The sequence below is a fragment of the Leuciscus leuciscus genome, assembly GCF_965113295.1.
Source record: "Leuciscus leuciscus genome assembly, chromosome: 11".
In the NCBI taxonomy this organism is placed as follows: Eukaryota; Metazoa; Chordata; class Actinopteri; order Cypriniformes; family Leuciscidae; genus Leuciscus; species Leuciscus leuciscus.
In genome coordinates, this window is record NC_138735.1 from 20,281,999 (window position 1) to 20,307,440 (window position 25,442).

A 25,442-nucleotide genomic window follows, 5' to 3' on the forward strand; every position below is an offset into this window, starting at 1 on the left:
GGAAGTGTTGTTTTAGTATTATTTATATATTATTATAGAATGTATTAACATTTTAGATTAGCTTTTATTTTTTATTTTCAGTTTAAGTTTTAGTAATTTTGTTGTGCTTTTGTCATTTTTATTGTAGGCTATTAAGTTATTTTATTTCAGTTTTAGTTTTAGTCATTTTAGTACTTCAACTTATTTATTTTCATTTAGATGCCAAGGCAGCATTTCTTGTCCATCTAATATTTATATTTTATTTCAGCTTTATTTCAATTTCTGAATCTTTTTTAAAATAGTTTTAGAATTAAAAAAAAAAATTCAATCACAGTGCTGTAAGGTGATAGCTGCTGACTAAAAAGCAAAATATTAAATATAAAAATATACACAAATGTTTTTGTATATTGGTAAATGGCTTCATGTGTTTTAAACGTTATAGCCTACATTTATACAATGTATAGGCCTATTCATTGCAATATTATTTGGCCAATATTATTTGTTTGTAGGTTTACTTTTTACATTTTTGCAGTTGAATGAATTGTTTTGTTTCATAAATAATTGTTTTACAGTTTACATACAATAGGCGATATATTATTCCATTGTTTCAACTTAAAGGGATAGTTCACTTTGAAATAAAATTTTGGTATGTTTTAGCTTACCTCAAGGGCATCCAAGATGTAGGTGTCTTTTTTTCCGCAGTAGTTTCAATTTTGATATTTTTAGGTCAAACCGTTCTTGTCTGTCAGTCATATAATGCAGGTCGATGGTCACTTGTCTCAAACAGCATGCACAGAGTCCAAATTAAAACAATTCCCCGTCGTCCAAATTAAACAATTCCCCATCGTAAGTACACATTGATGGCCTAAGACACGAAACGAGCGGTTTATGTGAGAAAACGAACAGTTTTTATATCGTTTTTACCTCTTGAACTCAGCAACGTCCAAGTGATCTGAGAGCGCGGGCGGGTATAGATATATACAATAGATGTCGCCTTGGCTACGGTTTCGCAGTAGCCAATGCGACATCTAGTGATATCTATACCCGCCCGCGCTCTCAGATCACTTGGACGTGGCTGAGTTCAAGAGGTAAAAACGATATAAAAACTGTTCGTTTTCTCACATAAACCGCTCGTTTCGTGTCTTAGGCCATCAATGTGTACTTACGATGGGGAATTGTTTAATTTGGACGACGGGGAATTGTTTTAATTTGGACTCTGTGCATGCTGTTTGAGACAAGTGACCATCGACCTGCATTATATGACTGACAGACAAGAACGGTTTGACCTAAAAATATCAACATTGAAACTACTGCGGAAAAAAAGACACCTACATCTTGGATGCCCTTGAGGTAAGCTAAAACATACCAAAATTTAATTTCAAAGTGAACTATCCCTTTAAATCATAGTGTGACAACATGCCCCGCAACAATCAATGTGTTCATAGTGAACTGTATTTTATTCCTAGGCAAGATTAAACAAGATTCCTACAAGATTAACAGATTATATAAACTTAAATTATAAATGAAAGTTAAAGAGTAGTAACGTATAATTAAATATTCAACGTTTCAGCTGAGACTGTATATCATTTAATCTCAAAATCAGACTCTCCACTCAAAAAACCCACGGTCATTTTCAAAATGAATCTTTAATGAACGTGGGAGCTGAGATTTTAACTGTTGATTATGAACATGAAACTTTGTTGACTGACTTGATTCAGACTTGAAGTTGTCACTGGCAGCTCACCACTTCCAGGAAGTGGTACACTGAGGAACTCTTCGAGGCACTTCATGAAAAACGTTGGCGTTTAGCCGATGCATTGAACTATAAGTTGGCCTATATCATTTTTCTCTTTACATAGAGAGCGAGTGCGTTTGTCATCGTCGATTCTTCTGCCTCAGCGCGTCGGGATTCTATCAACTGAACTGACATGGATAAATCGCGTGGAATATGAAAGTGAAACATTTGAATGAACTTCTTATAGTTTGAAGATGAGTTTTAATTATGCCCATTAAATATTGTGATGTCTTCCTCACCTGAGAGACCCCACAGTTCGGGTAAGTTTCATGTTGATATAGCCTACTGTTCATATACCGTTGATATACTCTATCTATCTATCTATCTATCTAGATATCTATCTATCTAGATATCTACTCTGTCTGACTGTCTGTCTGTCTACTCAGAAAATTGTGCATAAACTGTATTTTTTATCTTATTTCATTATTTTAGGAGAGTGATTATAAAATTATTATTCATTATATTATTATATAAAGTTGTTTCATATACAGTGGGGGAAATAATGATTTTGATCCCCTGCTGATTTTGTAAGTTCGCCCACTTACAAATAAATGAAGGGTCTATCATATTTTTGGTAGGTTTATTTATAGAGACAGAATATCAACCAAAAAATCCAGAAAAACACATTATATAAAGGTTGTAAATTGTCCCCAAGCAAAACATGCCTTAGTACTTGTGGAGAAACCTTTGTTGGCAAGCACAGAGGTAAGACGTTTCTTGTAGTCGGTCACCAGGTTTGCACACATCTAGGAGGGATTTTGGTACACTCTTTACACATAAAATCCTTTTGATCCACTCCTTTTTACAGATAAAATCAGCAGGGGATCAAATAATTATTTCCCCCATATATATATATATATATATATATATATATATATATATATATATATACACACACACACACATATTGGCGTTTCTTCAACTTAGGGGCACTTTTAGCCTTGTGAAGTTGAATAAAAAAACTTGTTCTATATTTTGTATAAAAAGTAATATTCATAGTGGTCTCACATTAAATACTATAATGTATTTTAATTATTTTACTTTAGTGCTTAATTCAGGTACATCAATAGTTACCAGATAAGTCATCTTTTTAAACTGTATTTTCATTGTTGAAGTTAAAAAGTCTGGGTGTGCGACAAGGAGAAAACAGTGATTTTGACACCTATAAGGAGGTTGAAAAGTATGAAAAAGTTTTTAAGGTGGTTTTATTGTTAGTTTGACAAAGAAAGAGGAATCTGTCCAAAATTATATGTATTTTTTAAAATATGACCAAAGAACATAAAAGTGCCCATAGTCTAAGAATCACCCATATATACTGTATATATATATATATATATATATATATATATATATATACAGGACCAGTATATCTATATAAATAGATGATCCTATCAATCATTTGAATTGATAGGAACCATTCTGAAATCTAAGGGTAAAAAATGGCTCATCTTACCCCACTCTCCCTACAGGACCAGAGGAGAAGCCAGCTGTGAAGGCCCGGCTCCTGTCTTCACAGATGCTTCTGGTGGATGCCCTGTATAACCTGGGTCCTCTGTTAGACTGTGTGATATCTGTAGGGCTGCTCTCTAGAGAAAACTGTTATGAAATTGAAGCTGAGCGAACGCCGCCCAACAAAGCCCGAAAACTTCTAGAGATTGTTGACGCTCAGATGGACGAAAACGGTGCCTCTACATTCATGGAGTGTCTGAGGAAATGCAAGAGATATTACCCGCGTCTACGAACCTGGTTGACAGAAGAAGGTATGCTATATCATGCATAAAGTTGCACTCTGTCTTAAAGCACAAATGTTGTAGCATGATGTAAATACTGAAACGTTTTGTGCTCTCATATTAGATCAGTCCCAAACAACAGTTGTTCAGCAAAGTCCAACAGGTAGGACGTTACATATTCTCAGCATTTTCACTTTTACTAAATGTTCATGCAAATGTCTCCAAGCCCTCACCATTGTCATGTCTCCACGCAGAACGTCATCTACAGGCTCTGTTTAGTGTTCTGAGCTCACGCTTGGGCTGTTCTGTTATTCCGGTCTCCTACGATCTCTTCTCCAAAGGCATTCTGACTCAGTTGGAGATGGAGACTATCGAAGCCATACTTATTCCAACCCAGCAAGCAAAAACCCTGCTGTCCATCTGCCTGAAGAAAGGAGAAAAAGCATGCAAGAGCTTTTACACAGCGCTACAAAATGAGGACAAACAGCTAGCCGAGGAACTTAATGGTCAGTAGAACTAACCATTATCTATATCTAAACGGAGAAGATCAAAATACATGCAATATTATAATAATTATTATTATTATGCCACGATCAGTCACCTGTTCTAAATTTGTCTTTCAAATTTGGCATTTTTCAGTGAAAGGTTTGGTGGAAGACCTTAATAAAGAGCCTGAAGGCAACAGTGTGCAAATAGCAGTGGAGGAAACCAGAGGTCAATTGAGGGCAGCTTTACCTCTGTCAGGTGATTCATATTTCAGCATTACCCATTTTGTTGAAAATATTCGAGAGACTGACTTGTGGTAAGAAATATACTGTATATGGCTGGTAAATTTGCTCAAAGGTAACCACAATTTGGTTTGGTTTCCAAAATCAGTGGCGTACACACTACAGACCTCTGCTGGGGGGTTAAATTGGGCGGAGGTCCCCCTTGGTCCCCCCCATCGGGGAACGTCACGCTTGGGCTGTCCAAAATGAATGCAAGATCTACGTTTCCCGAACTGATGTTGTCCATGTCTGGTCTTGTTTCCATCAGGAGGCCTGCAGCAGGTCATGGCTCAGCTGGGCTTGACTGTGGGGGATGAGATTAGGTTTAATGTCTGTGAGGTCGGTGTGGCGGTGGGTTTGCCGCGTCGGACGGTCAGAGAATACCTTCTCGAAGGCGTCGCAATAGAAGACTCAGCCCAGCTGGAGGCTCTAGTGTCCCTGTACATGGAGAAGACGCAGGACGCAGGCAGATTACTGAGCAGAGTGGCAGAACTCAGCCCTCAGTGTAAGTCATGGCCAGTCCAATCCAGAGAGATCCATCTTGGGCTCGAACTCAGATTCTGTTTGATCCATACTTTTTTGGTGTTAAAGGGTTAGTTCACCCAAAAATTAAAATTATGTCATTAATGACTCACCCTCATGTCGTTCCAAGCCCGTAAGACCTCCGTTCATCTTCGGAACACAGTTTAAGATATTTTAGATTTAGTCCGAGAGCTTTCTGTCCCTCCATTGAAAATGTATGTACGGTATACTGTCCATGTCCAGAAAAGGTAATACAGACATCATCAGAGTAGTCCATGTGACTACAGTTGCTCAATCTTAAGTTGAAACAACAAAAACGACTTTATTCCACTATTCATTTCCTGCTCCCTGGGCCTCGAGTTTTTTCACGTAGTATAAACGCGTAGCGCATCTGTGTTGTACGTCACACGTAGGCTCACTATTGGCCGACGCTGGTCATGTGTGTGATGCGTGTGTACAACACAGAAGCGCTAAGCAGTTCTACTACGTGAACTCACTCGAGGCCCAGAGAGAAGGAAATGAATAGTGGAATAAAGTCGTTATTTTTGTTTGTTTTTTGCGCACAAATAGTATTCTCATCGCTTTATAAACTTAAGATTGAGCCTAGAGGTCTTCACGGGTCTACTTGGATCCGAAAACCCGAGGTCCGACCCGAGACCCGAGCGGTTTCGGGTCCAAAACTCAGACGAATGTCTTGGACACGGGTCGGGTTCGGTATTAGTGGCCTCGGGTCTCGGGTAATTTAAAATAAATATGCTTATTCCAAATGGACCCGAGAAGACCCAAACTATGTTGGGCATTTAACAAAATTGCATTATTTAAAACAACTCTATGACACCGTTCTCTCACTTTTTCTAAGTGAGAGAGCGAATCCGCGCTTCTACGTGCAATGGGCTATAAGCACGGTTGCCTCCGCATTTATTTACTCAGTTATTAATTTGCTTAGTTATATCATTTATAATTTGAATAAGTGAACAACCCCAATAAACTTGGGGTAATCAGATTTTTTTTTTTATTCATTAGGCTACATTAAAGATCGGAATTTTCTTCAGGAAACTGGCAAACTTGAATAAATAGCAGCAAACAATAAACGATAAAAATTGCAAAAATTGTTTTAATAACTAATCCAAAGTTTGAACATTTATGAGGAGGCTAAAACATCTTATTTTGAACGTGCGTTGTGTGACTGTTTACAGTAAGCAGACACGTTAATCAAATAAAGAAAAGTTGCAAAAATAAAGACATATGCCTACATGGTATTTGACCTGTTATGGCGGTTCTAATGCCTTGTTTTTAATCTGGTTTTATCTAAACAACTTTTTAACAACGGGATTGTAGGCTAAATAACAAAAATTTTGTAAAAGTCAATGACTGGGAGACTTTGGATATTTTATTGAAAATCTGTTATAGGCTACATTTGAAAAACAGCCATCGGTAAATTTTACCCTGTGGTGGTTCTAATGTTAATCATCGTATGGTCCGGTAAATAACATTATGCCAAATTTTATAGGATGTAATGGGTTACCGACCGTGATGTGTGATTGACATTTCAGCACTTCAGCGTGTAGGCCTACTTGCGCGTCTATGTTAAGTGCATTTTTGAGAAACGCAGGGCTGCAGGCTGTGCACAATGTAAATGCCGTTTACGTTCGGGTCCAGTCGGGTTCTAAAGGAAATGGCGTCAGGTCGGGTCGGACTCGGGTCTAATTTTATCGGGTCTGTCTCGGGTCGGGTTTTTCTTTAAAAAAAAATAATTTATGCACGTCGGGTTCGGGTAAGTAGTGATTCGGGTCGATTCGGGTCGGGTACAGTTTTTAGGACCCGAGAAGACCTCTAATTGAGCCACTGTAGTCACTTGGACTACTTTGATTATGTCTTTATTAGCTTTCTGGACATGGACAGTATACCGTACATACATTTTCAATGGAGGGACAGAAAGCTCTCGGACTAAATCTAAAATATCTTAAACTGTGTTCCGAAGATGAACGGAGGTCTTACGGGTTTGGAACGACATGAGGGTGAGTCATTAATGACATAATTTTCATTTTGGGTCATGACATAAATGACATAAAATTCTATCATTTATTCACCCTCATGTCGTTCCAAACCTGAATGACTTTCTTTCTTCTGTGGATTATAAAAGAAGATATTTTGAGAGATTTGTTTATACAAGGGAAGTCAATGGTCACCAAAACTGTTTGGTTACCACCATTCTTCAAAATATGTTATTTTGTGTTCCACAGAAGAAAGTTAGTCACACAGGTTTGGAACCACATGAGGATGAGACAATGATGACAGAATTTAAGTAGAGTGCATCTTTTACCAAACCAGATACAAAGTTGTATTTCTTATTCCATTACTGTTTCCAGCAGACAAGTCTTTCTCTGAATTAAAAAAAGATCTATCTTTAGAAAGGTCTAGTGATATGGGTCATTTATTTTGTCTGGATCATTTACATGCAGTACATACGATTTGAATATGCCTCATATGATTTATTTCTAATAAATAAATACAAAAATATTTTTTGAGGGTATAGTCACAAATGTCAGGGTGATACAACTGTCCTGATATTTTTTTTAGAAAATATAATGAAATTACATACTATAATAATATATATACACATATAAATTTAAATGCTTATTAGTATTTTATTAAAGTTGTGATGCAACCAACATGCAAAAATATGCATATATATAAAATAATATTACATTTTTTTTCTAGAATAAAATTATACAAATATTTTTAACCTTGAGAAATATATTTAATTGTTTTGAAAATAATGATTAACATGTACATGTATTGAAGGTGTAAGTTCTTTTTATTTGATAGGTACACCACATGACAATACATTTAATCTTTTATTGAAAATGGCTTAAAAGTTTTGCATAACTACATGAAACCAACATGAATGTCATCTGTAGGGGTCCAGCTCTCTGAGAGGGGGTGTCTGCTGTTGAGGCTGCTGCAAAAGGCTGAGACTCTCCTCCGCAGTGGGATCCACAGTCACCTGCACGGCTGGGACCACCTGCACGATCAGGACCACTTACGCAGCTGGGACCATTTGTGTCCTGGTGACTGCACGGATCAGCGCACGGTGTGGGCCATTTTCAGTTTTCTGGTGTGGGACTGCATGGCAGAAGTCCTGGAGGAGCCCGAGGCGAAACCTAGCGGAGGCATACTGGGCATGATCGAGCAGCTGAGCGCCAGCGGCAGAGTGGAAGCTGCTTTGCTGCGGGAAGTGGAGCAGTGCTGGACTGAAGGAGACGCTGAGAGTCTGCTGCAAAGCGTGAGGGTCCTCGCTCAGGTGCTACGAGACCTGCATCCCCTCCAGGAAGGCCTCCAGCTGTCCTCTTCAGTCGAGGGGCTGTTTTCCTGCAGGCCCAGCAGGCTTCACCGGGTCACTTCCTTCCAGGGCGTCTCTGCACGGGTCATCCGTAAAGCTCTTAGCAGCATGGTACCATCCATCTCAGACCAGGATGCAACCCCTCTAGCTAGACAGTATGTGGAGGCTTGCGTTCGTATCGCACGTCTCTTGGAAGTGGTGCAGCCCACGCGAACCACCATTGACTTTTCAAACGCCTCCATTGCTACAGTCACTCAACACGTGCGGTTGGTCTTGTCAAATCCTGCTTTCATCTCCGAAGCCTTTGACGCTGGAGTCCGACATCGCTTGCTTTCTGTGTTGGAGTTCAATCCTGCGCAGCTGGGCCTGGGCTCTCTCATGCAGCTGCACCAGGAGACCCTATCCGAATTGCAGAGCTACTTACAACTCGGAGAGCAACACAACTTCCAGTTCATTCTGGAATCGGTACGGATAATCGGCTCCGCGAAGCTGTTTTCCGTGAACAGGGTTCACGGGCCTGTCGCCATCGATAATGGGGTGGAGGAGGTCTTGCGTTTTATCACGTCAGAACCCACTTCCTTCCTGGTACGGCTGCATTGCCTTTGCTATGAAGAGGAGAGAGGACGTTTTAAGGTGTGCGCGCCACGCTGCGCATGCATGTATCTGCTCAAGGCAGAGGGGCTGCGCGACATGCAGTGGTGCGGTGGCAACGTTCTGGTCGAGGTAGGTGGGAAAGTGTGGGTCAGAGAGGGAGAAAGTGGCAGCTGGGATGAGCTACAGGCGCTGGCTCAGAGACACTCCGCTCAGCTCAGGGATGAAGGCTGCTGCTTTAAAGTCAAGACCGACGGTTTAGAGTGCGAGGTCAAATTCATATATAGGAGTGGAAGGCTGTGGGCTGTGCCACATAGGGACTGTGATGTAGACTAAAAAACGGGTAGCTGACATGTTTGACATGCTGAACTTCATTAAAAGTATTTGAAAGAATATTTCTCAACATTTATAGATTCATTTTATGACCTTGTATTAAAGATTACATGGAATATTTGTACTTTTAAAAAAATGCAGAAACAAAAGGTGATTAAAAACTGTAAAAAATACTTTATATCTTACATAAAGTATAAAAAGAAGAGGTTTTAAAGCATATTAAGGTATTTCTAACTGCTTATAAAATCAACTCTTCCCATTGTTAGGTGGTTTATATGGTGCTATGCTACTGAAAATCAATCAATAATCAGGTAGGAAAAATGTATAGAAGACTTTAGTTTTGTTTCCATACCAGTGTTACAAACTAAAAGTTGCTTGAATATTCAATGAAATTCTGAAATGTCAGTTCCCATTGGTTTTGTTAAATTTTTGCTTTGCTTTTTGTAATGTCCTCAAAATCAGAAAAACAATGCCTATAAAAATGTGAAATACAAAACCAACACAAAGCATTTAATTATCTAAAATTTATTGTGGCATTGTGCACTTTTAAAAATAAAAATAAAAACAATGCATTAAATAAAGTTGAACAGTCAGTCAAGATTGTCTACATGCATACTGATATTTAAAATACTTCATATGAGGATTACACACTAGGTTAAACTGTCTGCAAAGAAGACTGAAGTCATCTGATGACACAAACACCTGTTACCTTGTGCAAGTTCCTATGCATAGGCAGGCCCACAAGGCATCACAGAATCTTAACATGAGCATTACACGGGTGTAGCCAGGATGTGATCAAAACCAAATATATTTGGAATGCTATTATGCATAGACGATATTCCTCAAGTCACTTGATATGAGATGACAATGCAAACCACCCCTCTCTTTTAAGCTTTTCCACCTGTCAGAAATAAAAGACAAGTTTTGCAAGCATGAATATGTAAAATGAATAACTTGTTATTGATAGAGAACAATACATATAGATGGTTATATGTGCATTAAAAATGATATCTCATACTTGATTCTCAATGCTCTGGATTTCCACACTATCTAAACTTTGTGGTGAGACTCTTCCCGCTGACCTAAGAAAAGAGCATTAGAAATGTCACTTAGTTTGGTGTAAAAAGCAACACACCAATTTGGAATATGCCTTGTAATTATACTGGTACAGTTAAGTCACTTTTTTGAGTCCAAGTTGAATATATCAAATCTTACAAGCAAATCTGCTCTTGGCTTTTCATAACTCACCTTCGACTGCTTGCACTGGGTTGTGGTGAATGGCTTCTCTCAGGAAGTGTTACAAATTGCTCTGGAGTAAACCCCCTACCAACTGTAAGACATCAATAGTCATCATATACATCTCATTTTGAAGGTTGAGAGATGATGTAAGCATCATTTAAAGACACACACACACACACACACACACACACACACACACACACACACACACCTGTATGAGTGCTGCTGGAGTGAGGAGGTACTGGGGAAATGGCAGGGGAAACTCTGAGGGAGGTGCTCTGCTTCTGTTGTTCAATGAGCTCTAGTAGTCTAGCTCTTGCTTCGGCACTTTGACGGTTCAACTCCTGCAGTTTTTGTTTTATCTCCATTGTTGAGGATCTCTCTACACAAACAGACTGAACAAAAAAAAAGGATGTCAATGTAAGAACCTACCACTTTCAAACTCACTCTGTACTATGGAAGCTCTATCCACCTCAAGAGTAATTGTGAGAAGGTTTAGAATAAAGCAATAAGCCCCAAGAAGTATTGCTTTTATAAAATGGTTACTACATATACCTGGCAAGATTTCCTAAATTAAACATACAACAAACATTGTGCCTTCATATCTCCACATTTATGAAAAGTAAATTGTGAGACAATGGTACAATTATGAGAAATCTTGGCAAATGTGAGAAAAAAAGTTTAAGGTTTGGAGTCAGAAAGATAAAAAAAAGAAAGAAATTAACTACTTTATTCAGCATGGACATATTAAATTATTCAAAAGTGACAGTAAAAGGCATTAATAATGTTAAAAAAAGATTTAAATTTCATATAAATGCTGTTTTTTAAACTTGCAAATGATGAATTAATGTATCAATGTTTCCACAAAAATAATAAGCAGCACAAATGTTTCAAATGTTACAACGACACACTTTCTGGAGCTAAATCAGCAAGTTAGAATAATTTCTAAAGGATCATGTGACACTGAAAACTGGATTAATGATGCTGAAAACAGGGCAAAATTTTGAATTATTTTAAATTGTAATACTTTTTTTAAATATTACTGTCTTTACTGTATTTTTTATCAAATAAATGCAGCCTTGGTGAGCATTAGAGACTTCTTTCAAAAACATTAAAAAAAATCTTATTGACCACAAACTTTTGAACAGTTGTGTCACAATTGTGAGATGTAAAGGCACAATTATGAGAAACAAAATTGAGAGATAATTAACATGAAAAACAGACTACTACATTGCACCAATTCCACAATATGCAACTAACCTGCTGTGTGTGCTGTGGCTCAGTAGAGGGCGACACTTGTCTAACTACAGAATTTGTTGAGGACAGCCGGTCTGCGCTGTGCTCCCTCGATACTGAAGCTCCAGTAGGAGACGGACGGTGCTGCCCCAACTGGGCCCGGATCGCTGCGTTCTGACGGGTCAGTTCGGCGATCTCCCCTAGCATGGCGTCCTGTGAGAGGTCGTCCAGCAGAGGAGCGGGCCGTGGTAGGCTGGCAAAGGAGGAAGGAGAGATGGAGATGTCGAAGTCCTCAAGTGAACCCTGGCTTCCTGTTGCTGAATAGGAGCCACTGTAGGGCAGTGAGGTTGCGTGTGAATGTGGACGACACACTGGGAGAATTAAGAAAAAATACTGGTGAGTCATACTCACATTCATGAAGTATGAAAAAAAAGTGAGTGACTTCCTAAGACAAATACATACGTTTTTAACCTTAAAACTCAGTTGCTGCTTAATCATTAAAATGTCATTGTTGATAAAGTTATAGAAAGCACACCTGCAAAACGCACCTGTCATTTTTTTTCTGAAAAAAAGTGAGTTGTTTTTCACATGCAAACCCACCACCATCATGCTAAGGTGATTGAGTGGTTGCCAGGCAGCCCAAGTAATTTTTCTTGTTCTGAAAAAAATGTAACCTAGTATTTGCAAATTCATCACTAAGGAGTATTTTTTTCAAGGGGGTTGCTAGGGGATTCAGAATGATTGCTAGGTGGGTACTGTTGAAATTGTTCAAATTCTTATGTATGTGACCTCTTTTCAATATCTATGGGGATTTTTGTGGGGATTCCACAATGTTAAGTGTGAACTGTAAGCAAGTATGAACAACAATAGTGACGTTTGCATTGGTTTTAAGCCCTCAACACTAGTTGGTGTAAATTGACAGAATGAGGGATCTTTGTGCACTTCAGACTGACCAGCGGGAGGCAGACCATCTCTTTGGCGAGGAGGAGAGAGCAGAACAGCTGCAGAGACAAAGTCCTGTTGCTGTAGATCCTTTTCAGTACAGCCAGACTCCAGACTGATGCTCTCTATAGAACACAACACACTCCTCTTAAACACTGTTCAGATACATACTCAAGATAACCAATCCTGATCAAATAATAATCGATGGTAAGATACTTCAAAACAGTGCCTGATAGGTTGATCTACAGTCTGTGATAGTTACTTTGAGCTGTGTTGTCTGTGATTTGAACGGTTGTGTGTGGTTCTGCAGAATCTGGTCTTCCCACCACCAGGACTACAGCATCTAGACGCTGCTCTAGTTCAGATATCTGCTGTTGCAGCCTCGTCTGTACGGAAGCAACAAGAAGCACCATCAAAAATGGCATTTGAACGGACAAACCAGCAAATAATATCTGGATAAGGACAAATAGTTCACCTGCAGGGTGGCGCTCTCTTCCCTCAGTGTTAGTGACTCCACAGTCAGGGCGTCAATCAGAGCCCTCTGCTCCTTCACCTCTTCCTCTAGTCGCCTTCTCTCCTCTGCCTCTCTCAGAGCCTCCTCTTCTCTCTGTGTGCAAGTGATGTCAACGAGGAAGTGACTCGACTGAACGATTTCAAAACAACTTTTGGATTTCACTTGTGTGTGGCCTCACTTTTCTGATATGTCTGGCTAGACGTCCAAGTGTCGCCACTAGAGCCACAGAGAAGCCGGTGAGGCCCTGTCTCTCTTGCTGCGGTCTGGCTTCCGAGCTCATGGGCCTCTGGTGGTCTAGAGAGTCCAGCTCAGTCTCCACTTGCTCAAGCATACCCTGCAGAAGCTCCATACTGGACTGGTTTCCTGACAGAGAGCTCAACCCTGAACCATTCAGGACAGAAGTATGCCCTGAGCGCCCCCTAGTGGCTTGAACTGACTTTCTCTTCCCTGAAAAACAAACAAACCAAAAAATGAGGTTTATCTGGATGAAATGCAGTTTTTGCCATTTAATCTAGAATGTTTAAGCGTAGAATTTTATATAATAATAATAATAATAATATTTAATATAAATTAATATAAAACAATTTAAGTTAATATTAATATTTAAATTAGAATATTGAAATTACGTGAGTGTGTGTATAGCCTATATGTATGTGTGTATATTTACACACACACACAACCATTCAAAAGTTTGGGATTGTTAAAAACTTTGTTATTGTTAAATATTACAAATTTAATTTTTTTTAACTATTTTATATATTTCTATTTTGCTGATAATATACTGAATTCATGCTCAAGAAACTTTATTATAACAAATATTAAAAACAGTTGTGCTGCTTAATATTAATATTATGCAAACAATTATACATTTTTCAGAAATATATGAAATCTTTTGTAACAAATGTCTTTACTATGATTTTTGAGCAATATAATGCATCCTTTCTGAATAAAATTATTAAAAACACCCCAAAACCGTTGAACAGTAAGTATAGAATATCTTATATATTTATAAAATAGTGTCTGATAACAGTGTCCTACCTGGTTGAGAGGAAACAAGCTCTGGGTTCAGAACCTGGTTGACTAGTGAGGAAGACTGGTTTTCATCAGGATGAGTCTGTCTGGCTTTCACACGCTGTACAGCCACTGTGGCATTGAGGGCTGGGCAAAAGGAGCAGAGATGTTTAAAATAAAACAAAGTGCAACATGACATCAAGGTGACATCACATCTAACCTGAAATGATATAAAGTATATCATGTCTTCATTACCTGCCTGGTCTTCTCTGACTCCAGTATTACATGGTGTCTGGGGTAGATCTTGCTCCGGGTGGTCTGAACCCCATGGAAAGGACTTTGACCTACACTGATTTCTCTTCCTGAAAACAAGCATTAAAAAAGGGCATGTTAAAGAGAATCAAAACATCATTAGAAGTTGTTTATTGAGGAGATATGAACAGTCCTTCACACCTTTGCATCATAGAGTTGAGGTGCACCGAGGAATCATGGACTTCATCATGATCCTCTTCACACTCCTCCAACTCATTCAGGGCCTAGAAAAGATTTTTTTCAAATCAAGCACTCTAATTTTAATCGAGGAATCGTGACAGCCCTAGTTTTATTACTGAGTAAAAGCTGTAGGCGGTGCTAGGAAGCAGTACCTGCTGATCCATCATAGACTGGCTGAGTAATGACAGCTGGGTTGGAGGATCGGGTCTTCGATGAATAGGAAGCTCAGAGTCAGACTCACAGTCAGGTGCCACAGTAATGGTGGGGAAGCCTATAACAAAAATGTATGAGCTTGTATATGTACATAATACTTGTTTAATCAGATAATGGCACATCAATTTCTACTGCACAAGAATGGACCACCTGTACGACGACGGGGTGCATCACCAAACAGATCTTTCACCACAGCCAAAGCTCTGTCTGATCGTGCAATGACATCCTGCAACTGACACTGATCTGAAAACACCTAAACAAATAGATTTTCATAATCTTTTTGTGATCTGATATGTAAAATTGTGGAAACAAAATGTTAGTATGAGCTTGTTTCAACCCTGACATGAAATAATGGACAGAAAAATCTGATTTATATATATATTTATATATATATATATATATATATATATATATATACTGAACCTTGTAAAAAAAAAAAGTTTGCATGTGTGTTTTTGTTGGGTATCATATCTGATACATAAGGCTTTTATGGCTGTTGTTATGACTATAGTATGATACATTATAGGAGAATGTGGAGTTTATACTCGAGTATGAAAAAAACATTTTATTCAGAGGCCAAACTGAGAAAAAATACGAAATTTGGTGCCGTTGCTGATATTTATATGGTCTAAAAGTCAAATTTATTTCAGTAATGTAAATAGGTTTATGTAGCAAGATTTATATAACAGTAGACTACTTACATAAACTGCGTATAAATACCAGTTGTCACTCCATATCTCCCAATAATATGTCTTAAATCATGATAATTAAATAATTTGTTTTATGATCAAAACTATGTATTTTGTATTGTGGGGGCAAAACATATAATGCAAAGCAACGATGATTGAGAGATTAATACAATAAACAGAGTAGAAATAAACATTCATCAAAAGCCTGATGTATAATATTTGATACTCATGTTTTAACATGATTTTTTTCTAAAACAAAAAAGAAGTGATGTATGGATACTTAAGTAAACTGAAGTTGCTTCAGTCCAGTAAGTGTTCATCTTGAAATATAAAAAAATAAAAATAAAAAAAAACTGTCAATAAGACTACAGAAGGCATGTAGTGGATTGTGTCCATGATGTTTTTCAGTCATGTTTCCATCATGTTGATAACTTAGAGGCCTAACAGAAATCTGCATATCAAATATGATACAGTACATAGGACTAAAACATGTTAAATTTCTTTCCAGCTGTAGTTATTGTACAAGCTTAATTCTGCGAGCAGTCAGTGATCCATACGCACCTCTCTGATGATGTTGAGTCGGGCTCTATCAAGTCCTGGAGGGCTGGAGGGATGGTTTTTCCTCCGTCTGCGTGTGAGAGCCTTTTCTCTTAATTCCCATTGTGCCACGACTTTATTCTGAGATCTGTGCATGTCATGACGTCGGGCCTGAGAGGAGATCAATGCAAGGAGAAAGATACATTAATAAATGCATAAGAATAAACTTACACGCTTTAATAGTAAACTTACCAGCTCCTCTGGTGTGGCTTTATGCAATGAAAGATCATTGACTGTGTCCTAAAAGAAAAAGGGAAAGAGATAAATTATAAGGCACCACTTCCTAAAGAAGAAGAAGAAGAAGAAGAAGAAGGGTTTAAAGGGTGTAATCGGTTGCATGAAGGTTTCTCACCACCCATTCTTTCTTTGGTGCAGACACCTTCTTGGTTCGCACTGGTCTTTTACCCACACCATATAAAGGACGGTTCATTCGCACTAAAGACATCTCACAGTAACAGACAGTCACCTATGGAAACAAAATATATTATTGCTGGACAAAATATACGCCGTGTTTACCTAATGATAAAGTCTGCTGCACTTGTATCTTTACGAATTATGAAGCTTAATCTATTCATTGTTTGGCACATACTACGCTAAAAAAAATCAAACACATCCTGGCTAACTGCTAGCTAATCGTTCTATAATGAATGACCGACACAAGTTGGCTTGATACTGACAAAATATACACTCATTTTACCTGAAACTTACGGATTAACTGACAAATTAACGGACAAAGATGTTACCGTTTGTTTTCGTTGGTGTTGTGTAGTAACAGGATTGAGGAAGCGTTGATCGAGACAAATTTAAAAGCACCGCTACAACACAGTTTAAAATAAAAGTCCCCACGCTCTGTGGCTATAAAATAGCATAGGTTAATTTAGTTTCTCAAAGACTATAGAGTATTTCTTTTTAAAAAAGAAATAAAAAAAAAGGAAGGAAGGAAATATCATAGGAAGATAAATATAGATGGGATTAATGCGGTCTTTGTTTGATAGGTTTTAATATTTTATTACTTTCCTAAAATACTTAATATGTCCACCAGAGTGCGCTGTCGCCTTAAAATTTCCATTGTTTCAAATTACATTTTATTTAGCTCTGCAAGCTTGCCATTTGAGAAGTCTCGAAGAACAAGGTCTTCTTGTGTTTAAATAGAAACTAAAATAAATGTAATATAACACTGAGAACACTCCGAACCATTATTTTTTTTTTTTTTTTTTACATTTTACAAAACTGAAAATTCTGTCATCATTCACTCCCCCTCGTGTTGTTCCAAACCTGTATGGATTTCTTTCTTCTGTGGAACACAAAAGAATACATAGTGAATAATGTCGATAACCAAACAGTTGATGGACCCCATTGACTTCCATAGTATTTTCCCCCATACTATGGAAGTCAGTGGGGCTCATCAACTGTTTGGTGGTTACATATTCTTCAAAATATATCCTTTTGTGTTCAGCAGAAAAAAGAAATTCATACAGGTTTGGAACAACTTGAGGGGGAGTGAATGATGACAGAATTTTCATATTAAGGGTGAACTACCCCGCTTTGTTCAAATGTAAAGAGCATGTAATAGCCTATAGGCTATTATAAATAAATATGATATTAACTCTTTATCTATGATATAAAAGATTGCACTACACTACTTTATATAATTTATATCTGTATTATTTGTGTTATTATATTAATAAATATTGTATTATTTATTTTTCCTGTCCGTTTGCTGTATAGGCATTGCCTACCTTTTTTATTATGTCGGTTTAAGTGTAACATGTTGTTCATTGTACATTATTTAGTAGGCTATTTGTTTTAATATATTAATTTAGTAGTATAATTTGTGTTAATATATTATATAATTTTTTTTTTTTTTGTCCGTCTGCTGTTGATAGTGGCCTTTTATTCACAGAAAGCGATCTTCTTCTAATCCTAATTGCGGGCCCTAATGGATGTGAGCCACCGGCGAGCTAAATGCATTACAATACGGCGTTTCCGTCTCTTTTGTGCTGAGGGAGATCCCCACGGGCACCGCTAAACACCCATCGCACAGAAGCCGCTACTGAAACGCCCAGAGGCCCCCGCCAACATACAATGACACTTGTTTGCACTGTGCAACTGGCGGAGAAGCAAAAAGTCAGAGCTCTAATCTAAGGGACGGCAGTGCGCATGCGCAGTTTGAAGGGTAGCAGCAGCTACTCTCTGGATGAAGGAGAGTTGTCAGTGGGTCACTCTCAGTCTATCAATCCCTCACTGTGCACTGGTGTCCTGCTTGAGATATTGACAGCTGACTAGGAGCAGTTGAGTGCTCTCTTAAATATTATTGAGCTGGACCTCCCCAAACTTAACTGAAAACAGCATGATATGGATTAATATGGAAAAACTTCCTTGACTGGGAAGAAAAAAAGATTTCGTGAGAACACATTGAAGAATCGAGCGTATGGATTACAAGTGAAGTCAGTGCTGGTTGCTCCGTCTCTCAGGGGAAGACATTTGAGAAGTGGCGACATGAAGATCCGTTCAGAGCGGGATTGATGCAAAGTTTGTCTGAAGTCCTGGAGGTTTCTCACAGGAATATGGGATATTCTGAATTTATGGTTTATTTGCACAAAACCCCATCGGTTATGGCTGTTATGCGTTTTCATATGTGTCGTCTATGCATTCAATCCGAAACAAAGCTACTGGAAGTCTTGTGACGGAAACAGTGGATACTTGTGTGGAGCAATTCTGCTGGATCTATTGAATTAACCTCGGAATTTTTCTGCCCAATGACATTTCCAAAGTTGTTAGTTGGGTTCCTTTTCACAGCGTCTCCTCCTTTTATTAGTTTCATTTGCCGAGTCGTTAACTTAACTGGTCCTGACCAAAACCTGAAGTGTTTTCGTTGCACGGGTTTGTGACAGGATGCGGGGATGCACGGGATTCCCGATGGCCGTCACGGTGGTATTGACACTTTTGACCATCATTAACGTGAAGGCGAGTGGAGAGTACTGTCACGGCTGGCATGACTCTCAGGGCGCGTGGCGAGACGGCTTTCAGTGCCCGGAGCGCTTCGACAGCGCCGAGGCCATCATCTGCTGCGGGAAGTGCGAGCTCAGGTACTGCTGCTCCAGCACTGAAGCTCGGCTGGACCAGGGCTCGTGTGATAATGACAAACAGACACAAGACTCCAACACTGGGAACAAGGACGACAAAAACTCTGGTGCAGGTAAGCTGAGACGACATCTGCATTGTTTTCTGGTAGAGTAACTTCCTCTGTCTGAAACAAATTAGGCAATTACTGTGTAATCGAATTGTACTCCAGCTAAGTTTAAATGGTTTAATTCAATAGCTTTCAGAGCAGCAGCAGCAACAGTGTGTAACGTATATCGACCCACCCGTTGTGTCCCTCAGGCGTTTTGTGAGTAAAAGCTCCACTATATGAGAGAAAGTTTGTTGGGTTGAGTTTCGTGTTCAAATGAGGTTAAAAACGCTTAAGGTTAATGTTGTTTGGCTGTTTATCTCCAAGAATCCATCTAAGCAGAACTGGGGTTGGAAACGAAGCGCTTTTATTCACGAGCGAATGATTCTTATGAACAAGCCATTTTAGTGAATCACTTTTGAATCAGTTGGAGCCGTTGCATTAATCGGACTCGTCATTTCCGACTCGAAATTAACCGTGATACACATTATGATTTTTTTGTGTGAAATAAGTAGCATTATATAAAAAAATTATTCATAAATTAAATTCATATAAATAAATCAATGTATGAATTAACCAGTTAGCTTTTTATTTAGAAATTATTGTTTTATTTATTTCAAATAATTTATAGCTGTTTTGTCGAAATCTGAAATTATATCATCTAGTTATACTGTGTTGAGGTCTGTAAATGCATTTTTTTTTCTTCCTTAAAAGTACTGAAAGAATCATTATCCGGAAGTGGATGTATAAGGAATCGGAACCAAAATCGTTAACGATTCTCGCCCCTAAATATAAGGGTTAAATGCCAGTGCTATCCAGGTTTTGACAGCTGCAGTTAAATTGGCATCCAAATTGACACCTAACCGTCCACTCTCTCACAAATGGTAAATTGTACTGCGCGAAGTTATAAATAGGCCTAACTAGTTGGCACAGTAACGCGCGCGCGATATCCAGTCGTCCGGTTCCCCACGAGGATCAAGTTCAGACTTGACCGGATCCCCAGTGCGATGTGCTGACAGCCTCGTTCATAAAGCCAAGCCAGTGCATCATTTCCTCTGCCTTTGTGCAAGCTCAAAAACTTTGAATTCAAATTGAGTCCCCGAATTTCCCCTCAGCTGAACTAAAAAATAAGTGCACACTCATTGGGGACACCGGGGCAAGTTGTCACGTTATTTAGTCCAGTGAATATTTCTTAGAGTACCTGCGTTTTTATATAGGTTCGGATAATTCCATCGTTACTGACCCTAAAAATGCAACAGTTTATTGAACAAAATAACAAGGCGTGTTGTCACACTATGGGGTAAAATAATGCACAAATGATTGCACATTATAGATTTTTCATATGAATTAAAACAGGAAAACAATAATAAAACAACAAAAACATTACAAATGAACAAAAATACCTAAATATTGTTTTGGCTAACAAATATTTTAACTAATAAATTGTTCGAATTTAAAACATTTAAAACAAAACACGTGACAGCTTGCACTGAGTTGGAACATTGTCTTTGTCCTGAGAAAACTGTTCAAACATAATACATACTAAATTGACAAACCCGACAGACAAAAACAGCAGTGAAATAAAGACTTTACATTAGAAACATAGGGTTTTTAGACACTTCTAATGATGCATATCTGAAAAGCAAGAGGAAATGGTGGTCTTCTATTAAGTTTGACAGAGCTTGTCTGGCAGTTGAAGGCCTGGCTCCATTTGGACAATAATGCAACAGGTGTGAATTCAAGTTAAGGGGGCCCAAACCTTTTAAGGACATGAGGGGGCCTTGCTGTTGCCCATGTGAACTTCACTGATACATTGGCTGGATCCACTAATAACATTCTTGATTTGACTTCAATGATCCTATATAGGCTAGTTTTATTTTTCTCTTTTTGATTTAATGTTACTTTGAATAGATGTGCTTATCTAAATGATACAAAGAATAAAAAAAATACATGCTTTAACAAAACTATTGAAAAAGTCCTGGCTTGACTGTGTCGCCGTCCATCTCATTAGACACCTTTTGTTACCACTAACACACTTTGGGATTATAACAGGAAAAAGCGTAATGTCACTCAGGAACAATAAATCTATGGAAATAACCTGTAGTAACAGATTCTCTATTGTTTTTCCACACACATTTGTGTGTAACTGTGAATAGTGAGTTAAAAAAAGGGGGGGGGGGGGGGTGTTCGTGTTTCAGCTGCCAAAAAAGCAGTGATTTTCAAAACATGCACGCAAACTCAAAGCTTGCCAAAATTCAGGTCATTTACTGAAAAATTCCACTGTTATAGTAATAACTACCAAAGCACAAAAGAGCTCCTGTAAAAATGACTCCCCTGTCATTTTTTGCTCAGCAATCATGTTTGATTTAATAACGTAGTAATAAATTGTTAAACAATGGCTGTTTTTCTAAGTTATGGCTGAAGCGGAGTCTGATTTGCTCCTTTAATAAAATCAAAAGCCTGTTTGCATGGTTATTATATATGATTCGATTCAACTCAATTTCAGAGGGTGAGAGATCCTGAGCAGATGCAACAAAACAAATGCTGAAAGCTTCTCCCAGGGGATCAGATGTCTAATTAATGTCCAATTTACCTGTTGGAAAAAGCATGCACATGGTCAGGCAGAGAGGGCAGAGAGGTCACCGCTGGTTGCAGGAGATTAGAGCAGATCAAAACTGTCTTAATAAGTGTTAATGAGGGGCCCTGGACCCCTGGGGACAAGTCACTGGTGCAACATCTCGTCTTTCATTTTTGCTTCTCTCTCCAAATCCCTTCATCTCACATGGGCCAGCAGGTTACCCATCTGTGAGCGGGGTGGAAACATGTGAGCGCTCTGTTCTGTGATTTAAAGATACAAATGTGTGGAATATTGTGACACATCAACAAGGTTCAGCAATGCTTTAGGCTTCAAACTTGCTTATTGTTATTTGTAAAGGTGTAAAAGTTACATGGAGCTCAATCACACTACTGATATCCTAGTCTTCCTTATGGCTGCGGAAGGACAATTGCTTTGGATGCATAGTGGAATTCAAAATGGATATGGGCTTTCTAAAGTGACGGAAAAAACGTTGCTCAAGGGCTATACACAAACAAAACTCCCCAAAGTCCTCCAGTGTGCTACCATCCAGCACTTTTCTCCATTTTGTAATTTGGGAAGCCTGATACTGTAACATTACATTTTCTAGTATCAATAGCAGTGAATACAGCTGGATGACCTAAATACATTATAAAAGGTTGTATTACAAGCACACATTTAAAAAAAACTTTATGAACTGTACCTCAAATCTTGGGCAGCTTGTTTTCTTTCAGATTTTTGACTGATGAATGGTAAAAAAGGGCAAACAAATTCCCAAAGAATAACACTAAGGCAGGGAGCCGAGCCATATTTGGGTTGGTTATTTTTGCTTGGATCAGTAAACATCCACCTAGTCACTCCAGAATGCGACTACTGATTGCAAATGCTATAAAAATAAAAACAGCGACAATAATTTAAAATCTATTCAAGCTTTGTGTGCGCGCATTATGGTTTTATCTGATATTGTCTATTTTCTTTAGACTGCGATGAATATGCACGAGCCATGATGTTCGATTTATGAACAGGTTATGTTTTAATAAGTCAGTCAGAAAAATTCCCAAACGGTGCTCAGTGCAGAGCCAAATGACGTCTAGTCCCTCACTGAACCGTGAGTCATTTTTCACTCATGTTCTATTTGAAATGAACCGTTATTGTGAGGTGTACTTTAGTTTTGTGAAACCTGAATCGGTGAGTTTACAGAATGTGACTTACCCCCGGTTCCACATATAAGATTTTAGCTAGTCCCAGGCTAAAATGCATGTTTAAAATGTTTTAACTGAAAGCAACTTGCACCATTATTTTGTCTCAAGATGCACAACAGTAATGTTTTTTCTAAGGCACGTTTATAAAAGCTACTTAAAGGGTTAGTTCACCCAAAAAAAGAAAATTCTGTCATTAATCTCTCACCCTCATGTCGTTCCAAACCCATAAGACCTTCGTACATCTTCGGAACTCAGAAAAATATATTTTTGATGAAATCCGAGAGCTTTCTGAACCAGCCATAGGCAGCAACGTCATTGCAACTTTCAAGGCCCAGAAAGGTAGTAAAGACATTGTTAAAATAGTCCATGTGACTACAGTGGTTCAACCTTAATATTATGAAGCGACGAGAATACTTTTTGTGCGCAAACCTTTTCTCTGAGTGTGTCATAATTTGCTTGCTTCTGCTTTACAGTACCCATCTACGTGCCCTTCCTGATCGTTGGCTCGGTCTTCGTGGCATTCGTGCTGGTGGGCTCCGTTGTTGCCGTGTGCTGTTGCCGCTGTCTACGTCCCAAACAGGAGCTTACGTCAGGTGGCGGCTCTGGAGGAGGGTCCAGCAGCGCCCGTGTCCTCGAGACCATTCCCATGATGGCCAGCACGGGTACGTCGCGAGGCTCGTCCTCCCGCCAATCGAGCACGGCCACCTCCTCCAGCTCTTCGGCGCCTCCCGCCGCACCTCGTCCTGCACCCGTCCCCATGCTACGCGCCCAGGCCTCGTGCTGCCTGCCGCCAGACGCCAGCGTGTACGTGAACATGCCCACCAACTTCTCAGTGCTAAACTGCCAGCAGGCCACTCAAATTCTTCCTCACCAAGGCCAGTTCCTGCATCCTCAGTACATCGGTTTCGCCCACCCCGTTTCTCCGGGTCCAGCTTTCCTTGACCCCACTCAAGCGGGATACCGCCCATTGCAGTCTCCGTACCCTCCGCCAACCAGCGTGGCTAGTGTGACCAGTGTGTCCGGGGATCAGAAATACCCTCCAATTACCATGTGAATGCCAATCGTAGGAAATAAATTTGAATTGAAGTCACAAGAAGAACACAATGAATCAATTCAGAGCACAAAATGCCTGTTCGTTGGCATGAACACACACTTGCGTCCAGACTCTCAAACTGGTTCTGTGATATAAGGACACAGTGCTTAATAAAAATGGCTGGAAGTGTGTGTAACGTGCCTTAAGTTACTAATGGTGCCGTTGTAAATGAAGCGCGTGTGTGTGTACATATGCAATGTATATTTGTGTTTTATAACCGTGCTTGTGCACTCTGTACGTGACTGTATAGGTGCGTTGGTTTATGGGATGCAGTATGTGAATATGTGTGTGTGTAGTGCACTATATGTTGTGTGTAATGGAAATCACAGGTGCTGTAATGTGAAAAACAGTCCTGGCTCCCTATTGGATGCTTAAAATCTAATGAAGTGAACACAGGACACAGACTGTGACGCTCCACCCACTGCAACACAGACACACTCACTTACATTTTCACATATACACACTCACATTCTGCAGAACCAAAGTTTGCGTTTTCGCATTGCCAAGGAACAGAATAGAAAATATACAAAAATATAGGCCTGTGTTTGGAAAGCGATGTGCGAAGGTCAATTACGCAGTAAAAACTGTCTGCCAACTGTTCCCCTTCACTAAGTCTCTGCCTTGTGAAAGGACTGTGTATGTGTGCCACTTTTCCTCCCCTCTTTTAGCATAAGGTACACTCGAGGAGCACCAAAAGGGTTCCAGGGCATTTCATTTGAAGTGGGTCTCTTTCAGCACGCTCAATGGCAGCAGTTTAGCATGGAAAGAAAAGTCCCAGACTCCTTCAGCAGAAGGCCATCACCCATCTGAACTTGAAAACACCAGCATTAGATCTCAAACTGGCAGAAAAATCACAATGAAATGAAACGCTGCCTGATTGAAAATCACCAGTCTAAGTTATCTGGCTTTAAGTTGAAAGTTAAAACAATAGTTGACTCAAAAAATGCGTGACCTTCTTCTGCGGAACACAAAAGAAGATATGTTGAAAATGTTTGTTTTTTTGTCCATACAATGAAAGTCAGAGTTGTTATAGTTAATTAAATTTTTTTTTATAATTGAAATAATCTGAAATAAATTAAAATATAAATATTAAATGAGAAATGTAACTTAAAAAACTTGAACGAAAATTAGAACTAGCTGAAATATAACAAGTTTAAGTTAAAGTACTAAAGTTACTAAAATTAAAAATATATTAAAATAAATGAAAGCTAAATTGAAATGTTTTTAAAAACGAATTAAATAAAAACACGAGAAAATTGCTAAAACCTCAACATGAAAACTGAAAATTAAAACTAATTCAAAATATTAATACATATACTTTTAATAGTATAAAAATAGTACTAAAATAACTGATGAAATGTTGTGGTTGTTTTGGACCCCATTGACTTTCATTGTATGGACAAAAAC

At 38.8% G+C, this 25,442-nt stretch overlaps 3 protein-coding genes across 3 annotated transcripts; 2 read left to right on the forward strand and 1 right to left on the reverse strand.

Annotated features, from left to right (window-relative positions):
• The first annotated feature begins 1,704 nt into the window (after positions 1-1,704).
• Positions 1,705-9,120, forward strand: LOC309509481 (uncharacterized protein). Its single transcript, XM_082184214.1, has 7 exons — positions 1,705-2,034; positions 3,244-3,534; positions 3,629-3,667; positions 3,759-4,010; positions 4,144-4,248; positions 4,540-4,776; positions 7,715-9,120. Exons 1-7 carry the CDS (start codon positions 2,001-2,003, stop codon positions 9,061-9,063), a joined length of 2,307 nt encoding a protein of 768 aa, XP_082040340.1. The 5' UTR covers positions 1,705-2,000; the 3' UTR covers positions 9,064-9,120.
• A 449-nt stretch (positions 9,121-9,569) lies between these two features.
• Positions 9,570-16,807, reverse strand: spice1 (spindle and centriole associated protein 1). Its single transcript, XM_082184215.1, has 18 exons — positions 16,737-16,807; positions 16,346-16,459; positions 16,186-16,233; positions 15,958-16,104; positions 14,858-14,960; positions 14,647-14,765; positions 14,456-14,538; positions 14,258-14,364; positions 14,030-14,149; positions 13,170-13,438; positions 12,953-13,084; positions 12,740-12,863; positions 12,489-12,602; positions 11,560-11,906; positions 10,511-10,694; positions 10,309-10,390; positions 10,079-10,142; positions 9,570-9,961 (listed from the first exon to the last, which is right to left on the reverse strand). The coding sequence occupies exons 2-18, from the start codon at positions 16,436-16,438 to the stop codon at positions 9,908-9,910; spliced, it is 2,190 nt and encodes a 729-aa protein (XP_082040341.1). The 5' UTR covers positions 16,439-16,459; positions 16,737-16,807; the 3' UTR covers positions 9,570-9,907.
• Positions 16,808-16,957: 150 nt separating this feature from the next.
• On the forward strand, positions 16,958-25,077 carry shisa2b (shisa family member 2b). Its single transcript, XM_082184226.1, has 2 exons — positions 16,958-19,192; positions 23,416-25,077. The coding sequence occupies exons 1-2, from the start codon at positions 18,889-18,891 to the stop codon at positions 23,994-23,996; spliced, it is 885 nt and encodes a 294-aa protein (XP_082040352.1). The 5' UTR covers positions 16,958-18,888; the 3' UTR covers positions 23,997-25,077.
• Positions 25,078-25,442: the final 365 nt, after the last annotated feature.